This window comes from Sceloporus occidentalis, unplaced genomic scaffold (genome assembly GCF_023333645.1).
Source record: "Sceloporus occidentalis isolate IW3139 unplaced genomic scaffold, rSceOcc1.0.p SCAF_11, whole genome shotgun sequence".
NCBI lineage: Eukaryota > Metazoa > Chordata > Lepidosauria > Squamata > Phrynosomatidae > Sceloporus > Sceloporus occidentalis.
In genome coordinates, this window is record NW_028316991.1 from 11764625 (window position 1) to 11776230 (window position 11606).

An 11606-nucleotide genomic window follows, 5' to 3' on the forward strand; every position below is an offset into this window, starting at 1 on the left:
TGCTGAGCTAAATACATAGGGAGTTGTTTTGAATCCTATTGTCTGTAATGCTGCTTGTAAATTTGGCAACAGACTGGGTATTCATGTTGCAAAAAAAAAAACCTAAAACATCTACTTTTTTCATTTTAATAACGATAAAATTTTAGAGCAATTAATATTAACTACATGATGAAGTTGGAAACAAAGGTGCGCTAATTCATGTTGGGGAAATAAAAAAAAAAAATAAAAAAAAAAATAAACATAAGAAGCTGATTGTTACACTGAAACAATAACCTATAGGTGCAGACAAATTAAAAAAAAAAATCTGATTTCTAGATGACGGACAGCTGCCTCCTTCATAATATACTCTGTATGAATACCCGATAATTTCAGTTGGTGTTTTATCTTCAAGCTTGAAATCCTTGGTTGACGGCACATGACATAATTGTGGATGTTTTTACCTTCTATCAGTTTTGAACATTTGAAAACATTTGTCGGCAATAGAATCTTTGTAATACGAAATGGCAAATATTTTTGTAAAGTTCTAGGTATAGACATGTTCCTTCCTGCTATAGTCATGAATATTGGCAGCCAGTGCCAACATTTCAAACTGTACCGGGTAAACCATTTTAAGTTTTTGGGGTTTATGGTTTTTATGCCCCAGACATTGATATAATGGGGGGGGATGAAAAGTGCTTTTCTCCATTTACAAACCTCCCGATCGTCCCGACTATCCACATACGCATAGATGTATACATATGTTTAAATGTGTAGGGTACATGTGTGGGTATAAATAGCTACTGTGTGTGTGTCTATATATATATATATATATATATGTGTGTGTGTGTGTGTGTATATGTCTTTTCTGCGTATACAAGAACAAGCTGAAGGAAGGACCATGTTCTGTTAATATAGATTTCCCATTCTATACCCAATAATATTTTTTTGACATCGCAGAAGGTCACACAATCAGTTTGTATTATGAGTCACTTGCTGTTCTATAGTTCCCTTATAATCATTCCTCTGTGCCAAGGATTAATCTGTGGGCAACCATCAATTACTAAAGACAGATTTGTTATGATAGCTGTATTTAGTAAAGCGGAAGTCTGTGTCTGAGGTTTTGTCTCTAATCTGGGTGCCTAAATGTGTGCTGATGACTATATAATAGCAGCCATTGATAATAATCATCTGCCAAGACAATGCAAGGGAAAGTTGAGAAGTCATTAGACACAAAGCAATTTGCATGTTTGCAGGGTCGATTGTTTGGATGGCCTTTTCACAATATGATGATCTGCTGTTGACGTTGTGTCATACGTTGTTGGAGATACCAGCGTTAGTCCGGCGGTATGAATTAAAAAAAAAATGAGTATTGCAGATTGCGGTGACATTTTAGCTTTAATCATGTGCTTTCCAAAGTATCAACCTTTCTTTATCAAGTTCAAGAGTAGTTATCGGGCTCTTGTGGTGTAGTTGATGGAAACATAAAGAGGCCATACATTTGGAAATTGGACACAAAAAACAAACAAAAAAAAAATGGCCCATAGTGACTATAAACGAGAACTTAACACCATACATAGTGTTAAATTGCAATTAATAGTATTCTACATTGTTTCTTTGGTATTGAAATTGGTAACAAGTAAGGGTGTGTGATTTTGCAGTTTTCTGTGTAAAAAAAAACCAAAAAAAAAAAACCACCACATTAAAAATTCCAGGAAAAAATAACCTGACAGATCTGCTAAGGATTATTCGTATAACATTCTAGAGAAAGCAATTAATAATTTTCTAAGTGGAACAGAGCCTTTAAATTTGGCATTCACCAGGTGTCCATCCTTTGTATGTCCATCAAAAGTTAATAGGCTCTTTACCTTTTTTATTTATAGAAAATAATTCAATGGTTTCTTGTGCAAATCCATGTAGCTTTCCTAGTCCTGTGTGTTTTTTGAAATCTGTCGGTGCACTCTACCTTTTGACAGAGGTCATTGTTATGATTGGTTATTAAAAAGTTTGGTTTGTTATAAAATGTATGCTAACATCTCCCTTTTTCAACTTTTAAATCTCACACATAGTAACTTATTTTTGAGGGTGACCACTTGGCTGTAGGAGAAGCTGTATCTCCGAAGCTGAAGTGCACTGTCTGGTTTTAGCTGTATGTAGCAGCCGATTGGTGGCTCCCGGATTAATAAGCGTGTGGTCTGCACATTCCTCACTGGTTTGTTTGACCCCATGAAGCTCTCATTCACTCACTTAAGTCAGCATTAGAGCTGGTTGTTGGTAAGTATTATAGCATGTATGCGTCAAAGCGGGAGATGTTTGGCAGAACTACTTGTAAGCTAGTGAACTTTTTTTTTTTTTCTTTTATAGTGGTGTTGTGTTTATTTTTTATTTTTTTGTTTTTTTTCTGTATACTGATGGCTGGGGGTACCTTTTGAGGAAATCTCTATCCAGATAGTGTAGGTTTTTATATTATTTGTTTTAATAGCACAAGGCCTATGAGAGTGACTCACATGACTGCTTACGCTGATAGCTGATGGTATGAGGGATCTCTGCGCCAACAAGTCATGTTGGAAATTGTATGTTTATGTTTTTAAGTATCATAAAACATTTAATTTTTCACATCTGATAAAATGCCTAAACGTTTAATAAGATTAAATGGGCTTGAATCACAATTCACTTTATTTTTTTTATAAATCAATGAAAATTTCTCGAAGAATAAGAAGGAAAGCCAAGGTTATGTATCACAGTGGGTGGGAAATGTTATAATACAAATACGCAAAATGCTTAAAAATGAGGTTAGTTTACTATGTTCCTGTGCAGTGGCTGGGGGGACCACACACACACAGCCATATTGTGCGTGAATAGAAAACAAACTGTTATTATAGGTGGTCTCAACTGCTTTTGGTCTTAAGAAAAGCACATGGTTTGCCCATATTCTACATACAACAGTGTTAAATCAAAACTATCTTCAACTTGAGTTCTTCAGTGGGCAGTTGCCATATATCGGAAAGGTGAGGGGAGAGACCGGTCTCGACACATTGTCTGATCCCTGCATGATAGCAGCGATCGGGTAATTCTTTTTGGATGTCAGTCAGTGGTTTAAGTATATATTGGCTGCCAACATTCAGACACAATGTCCAGGCACTGATTAACTTAATTTTGCTCTTACTTGGATTTATTTGTTGTTTTTTGTAAATTCTCTGAAAAGGATGAAAGCTTTTATCATTGGCAGAGTCCGTGTTCTACCCTAGAATGCTTACGGTCATGCTCTTATAAATGTCTTCTCACCTTACCGTGTTAGGATTGATCTGTTTACTTCAATACGCTATTGTTAAAAGGATTAGCCATTTTATGAAGGCAGTATAAATTGTGTGGATTTAATGGCTAAACAAGAGTGTGATTTCTTTACAACAAATTAAAGCAAATGACTTGTCAATTTTTTTATTTATCTAAAATCATGTTATTCAGCGCTTTTCAATAGGCTGGCCAGAGAGGCTTTTTGAAATTGGTACACATGGGCTTCAGTCAACAAGATTATAACTTCCATGCATTTACATAGTTACATTAGTTAATTGGGTTGAAAAAATGACCCATTGTCCAAGTTCAACTTTTCTACAAACCCATATTAGTTGATCCAGAATAAGGTAAAAAAAACTGACAATAATGTCGTCGCAAAGGGAAAACGTTCCTTTTGCACCCCAAGGCAGTCCATACTGTATGAATTTCATATTTGCAAAAACTTTTTTTATTAAATGAATGTATTGACCAAACTTAATTCAGATGGCAGTCTAATCCACAATTAAACTGCTCTAACAGTAAAGAAACCTTGTCTATGGGCACTAACTGAGAACATGTGAAATAGAATCTTTTTTCTAAATTATCCAGTGGATGACTTTTTTTCTTTTCTTTACAGTCTAACATTTGACTCTTAGTCATGTCCCAAATACTTAGTCACGTGATCTGCATATTGACTGTAACAAAGAATTAAGAATTATAGGGTAATATCTATGGTATGACTGGGAGTTGTGGCATAAAAAATGTTTAATTGCCTGTATGCTCTATCATGTGCGTCTGAATGAATTGGTCAGCAACAAAGGAACCAAAGTCCTACTAATGGCAATAAAAACGAAGCCTTTTCTGCAGGGATGGGATATTTCTCTTATTGAATGGGGTGTGTGCATCAACTAAACCAAATTCTCAATCGGCAATTCTTATGATTACTTCTATTACATATAATTTTGTGTCCCCTTTTAACAAAGACAAATCGTTTTTTTAATAAATAAAATATATATTGTGATATTTGTGTAGGTCAAAAATCCAGCAAATTGATTTCTCTTTCCATGGAGGTTTATAATTTGAATGGCTACAGAGTGGAAATTTAATCCATGAAGACTCTTGAGGAGACCGCAGCGCAATTGATTACAACTGCTTTTATATAGTTTACAAAAGGAACAATCTTTATTAAAAACCTAATTCTTCTATTCGGGGATCAGCGGTTTCAAATGGGTTTCCATGGGGCTATCCTAAAATTTGACCATTGGAGGATTGTAGTAATCCGAGACAAAGGAAGGGCTGGTGGGTGAGGATTTTCTGTCAAGCATGAGTAAGAGGCTCTACTCGGAAGTCATAATCATTTTGTTGCTTATAGTATAGGGAGGAAGAAATCCAAAGTGTTCAAGTTGACGCCTTTGGAAAAGCACAGACGTGTACACGGCTTGCAAGGCTGCCTTCTCTGGTTATTCTTTACCGTATTCTGAAAGACTGGCCCTCGTGTGTATAGTTGAATTCTTTTGTTCATCGCCTCTGTTAACACCCTTTCACCAGATTTCACATGTTAATGGTATCCGAAGTCTGGAAATATGTTGGAAATTGGTTGTCATGAACTGTTGCATAGTGATGTGGAGTCAGTACAGGAAAATCAGGTCATCTTGTGTTGAACACATCACCAAAGAAGCACTTAAAGCAGGACTATCATGAAGAAGCACGATTAAGAGAAACAATGTAGAACTTTTCTATGTTCTAGACATGCTTTCTATCTTATTTCTTAATAAGGAGCAAGAACACAAGTAAGTTTATATTTTAGTGATTTGAAATATATGACACATTGTGACGATTCTATGCAGTGACTCACCAGATGTGTTACCTAAAAGGCTTTAGTCCCTGCTCTCGAAGAAGCACTCGCTTGTCGTTAGATACCTGTCTGCTCTGTTATGGCTGCTAGTCTGACATCACAGAAGGAGCGTTGCCTTTAAATATAGTATAGGTCTGCTAGGGAAAAAGTAATTGCCTTCCTAATCCTCATAACTGGTTATGCTGCCCTTGCCAGCAACAACTGCAGATGAGTGTTTTACATTAATGTTGAGGATTTTTTTCCCACTGTTCGAAGAACTGTTTTTATTCCACCACATTGGAGGGTTTTTTGAGCATGAACTGTCTCTATAAGGTCATATCACAGCATCTCAATTGGACTCAATTCAGGACTTTGACTCTGCCACTCCAAAACATTCATTCTGCTTCTTTTGAGCCATTCAGAGAGGGACTTGCTTTTATACATGAAAACCAGCCTGTTTTTGTCGATGAACCCCTTAGCAACCAATGACATGCCTGGCACGTCATGGCATTAAATAAGATTAGAAAACTTAGATCGCTTTGTTAGTTTAAACAGTGCTGCTGTATTGCCTCAATGTCGAGGCATTCAGCAATATGGAAAACTGCAGCAGGGGCCCTGTGTGGCCCCCACGAGGCATCAACGTCTGCCATATCAAATGTAACAGTTAAAAGTAATTATGCAGTGATGTCACCATCAAGGGAACCACAGAGTTATAACAAAATGTAAAAAGCCCACAAATCTAAAAATAAAGTGTTTTCATGAGTAAGTGTTAAAATTAGCATATCTTCCCAAAAATCCTGGCATGGTAAGAGTTAAAATACTAGCATTTGGAATACTCATGGAGTGTCTAGTTTAAAAAAAAAAATTATGATTTGATGGGGTAAATCAAATTGGCCAGGTTTAAAGATGTCCCAAATAGGACATGAGTGCAGACTTACCAGATGTTAAAATGAAAAGGAAAAAAAATGTGCACCTCCCCAAATGTGGCCTTCTAGCCCCCAAACAACTCGATAAACCTTTGCATGAGTGGTATCACTGTACTCTGGGAATCTTGCTGAACACACATTGGGCTGTTGCTTGACATAGTGACATATTATACTTCAGGTATGGACTTATAGCTTCTGGTATGTGTTTAAAAAAACACAGTGATTACCACAAACTTTGACAAAGGCGGGAGGTAGAATTAGTGCATGGAAAGCACTTGAAATACCTTGGGGTGTCTAGTTTACCAAAATATATGGTTTGATAGGATAAATTGAGTTGGCCGGCTTCAAAGATGTCTAAAATAGGACATGGGGACAAGGTTATCTGGTTTTGAAATGGCAAAACGTTACTTGTACTTGTCCTATAACTTGCAAACAAAATAAAAACATTGGGTATTTGAGTAAAAAGTTTTAAATGGGAGTTTGGTTTTGGGATTTTACCATATTTTGTATTTTTATTTTATTTTTTAATAGGAAATGAGGTGATTATACATATTACTTGTGTGGGTACACTAAATGAGACGGCTAAACACAAGCACAATATTAATGTTAAAACAGCCTAGTTCACAAAGGGTACAAAACAATAAAACAGCCTGGTCCTGAAGAGGTTAAAATTAGGTGAATGATCTGAAGCATTTAAGTTCTTCTAGCTCTCAAGTATGTTTGACCGCAAAGCAAATTGATGTGCTTCTCTGGATGATCTGAACTCGTCCCAGATCGATTACAAATGTGTTTGACAAATCTTTTACGTGGAAATGTTTGTCCCTTTTATAATTGAACGGGTTAGGTGTTAATGAAAATGACTTTGCACAGGCTTTTAGACATAAATCAGTGGCTTCTTTTGAGACCTCTGGCTACAAATAACAGTTCTATATGATTCAGACAGTGCTGTCAATATTGTGTTGATCAGACCAGGTGAGATATACCTGATGTTGTTCAGCGCTGTCATGCAATCTAGATAATCCTTAGATGTGCAGCCAGGTCTTTTCATATACAGCATATATACATAATGTGTAAAACACAAGTATGTGAAACTGTTACTAAACAATGTAACCTTGATAGTGTTTGTGGGATGGCTTCAGGATGTGCCCTGTTTCCATGTCCAAGACCAGTGAAGGCTTTATAACATTCTTTCCATGACCGGATTTGGCAGGTGTCTTCTGACTCGAATCCAAACATCCTTTAATTACCCTTGTGCCGATCAGCTGACAAAGTAAAGCCATATCTTCCTATATCCGCCGTTTTTAGAATGTGATAGTAATGGGACCTAAAAGAAGTGGGTAGATCAGTTAGTCTATTTTAGATTAAGGTTTCTTGATTGAGATACGGTATATATTTATTTCATATTTATTAATTTTTTCCCCTCAGCTATGCATGTTTAGTGTCTTATGTTTCTATGTCTTTTAAACATATGCACATACCCCCTTCCACCCTTTGTCTATCTTGCCAATGTTTTTTTTCTGTATATTAAAAGTAAGGTTTGCACAATAGTTATCATGAAAGTTTAAGTGTATAAAGCCTAGTTACTTGCTGAAACGCATGTTCTCTTGCGTGCGTCCTCGCTGTTCTTCAGTGCAAAGAATATCAGACAGTAGAGGAGCCAGCTGTGTCCATATTGTGCCGCCGGGTCTTCCTTTTTGAAGGGGAAAAAACCACTTGTGAAATTCTGCGCAGACCTTGGGGTTGCTATTTTTCCCCAGGGATAGATTTACTTTTAAAGAGCATGGCTCTAGTGCTTAAATACCTTTTTTTTTTTTTTTTTTTTTTTTTTTTTTTTTTTTTTTTATATACAATAAATTCTTAGTTTTTTTTTTATTTTTTTTATTTTAGGTTATAACCCCCCCGCCCCCCCAAATCTGATTTGTACATACAAATGAAATCCTACTCCAAGAATCTGTACAGAGTTAGATGCTTGGGAGTTAGAGCTGGAAAAGGCTGTTTCCTGTAGCGTTTAACATCTGGTTTATTGTTTGAATGCTGGTGTCACAGGTTCAGAAGTTTATTTAATGGCATTTAGGGCATTTCAGAGATCAGGAACTGGCTGTATTTAATATAACAGCTTGTAAACCAATTGTAACAACAAGCCTTGTTTTCCTTACGTTTGAAAGCCATGTGTGCTCGACGACGCTTGTTATTTCTACACTTAATAAAACGGCTGCAAGAAGTTTATATTGAGATACATGGCACTTGTATAACTTTGTAGAGGAAGCAGAGCTGTGAAAAGACAGGAGGACAAGCTGCAGATATGTTTTGGCTTCTCCTCTGGTCCATCAGAATACCACATTTATGCTTTAATGTATCATACACCACTTTGTAAGTCTTGCTTGCAAGAGCAGGATCCTCTTCTCCTTCCGTACCAGTACTGAATCATATCAAATAAATATTTGTTGTCTTTTTCTCTAGTACCCTAATATCATTCTTTTCATCCCGATGTTCCCCCTTTTCTAGCAGATTTTGTTTCAATTGTGAAATACACTTTTGGTCTAAATGATTTGCTCAGTTGCATAACTAGGCTTCAACCAGCATATGTTTCTCTAACCATACTTTAACACAATCTATTGTTGGCTGTGTGAATTGTTGGGAGTGGTGTGTGTCTATGCACACGGTATTTGCATAATTATATATTTGTATGTATTGCCTTCGTTCATCGTGACTTACGGTGTTTGTTAATATTTACAGTGGGTGAAAACAACAACCTCTGACAAAGACCTGTATATCGATAATACATCAGATGAAGGAGCATCCGGATCCTATCCGATTGATGATGATGATTATTCTTCTGGGTCGGGCTCTGGTAAAGTTCATTTAAGATTTTTTTTTGTTTGTTTTTTGTTTTTTTCTCTTGCACTGAAAGTCTTAATTTGTAAATTAGGCTTCCTCTTAACTCTAATGCTGCCCCATCTTGATTGTGTGTTAGAGGAGGTCATGTGTGCCACCTTTTTGGATTTAGGAATGCTTACTCTACATGCAGTGATGCCTTATCTCAGTGCGCTAGGGAGGACAAACGTTTGCATAGGCGAACATTCCAATGTTAAGACATTTATGCAATTAATAGCAAGCCCCTTTTTAACTTTAGAAGAAACTATTTGGCTAGATAATTTTTGTGCATTTTTTGTTTGTGGAAAGGACCTCTTTCAGTTGAACCAAAAGCCAACCCACAACATATGCTGGACCAAAATAGTGTTTAAAGGTTTTTTTTGTTTTTTTTGTTTTATCCTGTACCTGCATTCTGCATTAATGGCTCAAATCCCAGAACTAACACACACACACACACGCCTAGTAAGCACCATGATCTGATATACAGAGAACTTACTAATTTAGTTAGAAATATGATGCAAGTTTGACTAGACAAAGAATATTGGGGTTTTTTTTTAACAGGTTCTTCTCACATAGATGACGTGGATGAGGTTGTCGTGTTTACAACACCAGAGATGCTTCCAGACTTTACAACAGATAGTGATGCTCCTAGCTTGGAGACTACTACTCTGACAATAAAAACAAATATACCACCTGAAATTGAGGTAGGTACAGGCCAGAGAGCCTACAAACCTATACATTCAATAACATCAATATCTGAAGCCGGAACTTGTCACTCTTTTACAATATGTATCTTTTCCATTGTTCATTGACCAACTGAAATGTATCACAGATCATAACAAACATTTTCTTGCCTTAAAGCTATTCTTGCACCTTGGAACTCGAGGTTAAGAGTTACTTTTCAAAAGTATCTAAAATCTCTGCTGAGGTTGGCTATTTGGTCATGCCCACTCCTGCCTCCTTATCATAACCACACCACAGGAGAGGAGTTGCTTTTTCCAGCCCGCCGGGGGGGTATTTCAGTCATCATGATTTGGGGTGTTCGTCGCCCTGCCAGAGGCAGACTGAACTGCCCACCACTGGAGGAGCAGGGCCAGTTGGGTAGATCATTGATCGCCTGACCTAAAATGCGACTCCTACCACAGGACCATCAGGAATTAACGCAAGAAAGACAAGGGGGGAAGGAAAGCAGAGAGAGGGGAGAGAGTGTGTTTTGAAAGTTGTATGAAGTAAATGTTTGTTAGGTAAGTCTGTCCATGTAAGGACAAGTAAGTGAGTCTCTTTAAAAACGAGTGTATGGTAAGATGTTTGAGTAAGGGCAAGCATGAACATGTGTATAAGGGCAGGAGTTTGTAAATTTGCGTCTTAACATCTATAATAATTCAGATGCGACTTTCTGAAACAAACTTTATTCTGATTTTACAGGAGTCTGAAGAACCGGTAAGGAAAAGCGACACTGAACAAATTCAGGTTAAAACCGAAATAGATGTGCGTACGCAAAAGCACACGGAGAACCTTTTCCACCGAACAGAAGTACTTGCAGGTGAGAGCTTGATTCTTAAAGGGCATTAACAGGAAATCTGGATACTAAACCTCTGTGTAAGAGATGTCTTAAGATGGTTTAATGTATATTATATACAACATCCAATCTTTGCTTGCACTTAGTGGTTTCAAGATGCTCTTCCAAATAAAAAACTGAGCAATTAATGGTTTTTTTTTATGTACACAGCCCATAGCTGCCTTGTAGTAACTTTATTTTGTATTACGTGACAATGATAAACTGTTAAATAAAGCCATTTAGATAGAACAGCACCTTACACTAGCAATGCCCAAACTGTGGTATGTCAATGTGAAAGTTAAATTACATCCATTTAAACAAGGATCTGTGATGTGATTGTCTTTGCTGTAAAAGGGCCGTTTGAATCTGCACTATCCATTTTACTTTCTTTAAAAGAAAAATTCCCTAATTTTGAATGTGAAAGTTGAAATTTCTAGGATTCGTCCCAGGATATGGCTATAAAAGTCTCTCCTGTGCTAGGTCTAGACATTCGGTGGGCATCATCGGTGCTGCTCGAAGGCTGCGCATTCTTTGAATCCTTTTTGCCTGAAAGCAAGTCATATAATACATTTTAAATTAAGATGCCTCTGCTAAAGCTGAAGTTAACAAAAAAAATAATAATGCAGCCTCTGTGCAGCCCTCGAGGCTTTGAGTTGAGTACTACTGGTGTACGAGGAGGAGCAAACTCTAATCTCTTCTGAAATTTCTAGATAGTTGGGCAATTTTCCCAAATCTGTGCATTATTCTGTAATATTTACTTGGATGTGAAAACGAAACAAACTATATGAACTGTTTTTCAGCTGTTATCGCTGGAGGAGGCATTGGTTTCCTGTTTGCCGTCTTCTTAATTCTCCTACTGGTTTATCGCATGCGAAAGAAGGATGAAGGCAGCTACGACCTTGGCGAGCGAAAGCCTTCAAGTGCCGTCTACCAAAAGGCACCAACTAAAGAGTTTTATGCATAAAACTCCCATTTAGTGTCTCTTTTTATGAGATCGCTGAACTCTTTTCTTTTAAATAAAGCTTTTGCATAGAATAATGAAGATTTTTTTTTCTCATTGAAGAGCCTTCATGGCGACTTTATGATTAAAGAAAATCCCATTGTATTTAAAAACGTTTCATGTATTCCTTTAAAAAAAAGAAAAAAAAGCACACAAAAAAACCCC

The 11606-nt window shown here is 36.9% G+C and overlaps 1 protein-coding gene across 1 annotated transcript in view; it reads left to right on the forward strand.

Annotated features, from left to right (window-relative positions):
• LOC149305576 (syndecan-2-A-like) overlaps positions 1-11405 on the forward strand; it is a 32211-nt gene extending 20806 nt beyond the window's left edge. Inside the window, exons 2-5 of the mRNA XM_089477426.1 lie at positions 8746-8860; positions 9445-9587; positions 10309-10426; positions 11242-11405. Of these exons, the coding sequence (XP_089333552.1) occupies positions 8746-8860; positions 9445-9587; positions 10309-10426; positions 11242-11405 (540 nt within the window). The remainder of the gene's footprint in view (positions 1-8745; positions 8861-9444; positions 9588-10308; positions 10427-11241) is intronic.
• Positions 11406-11606: the final 201 nt, after the last annotated feature.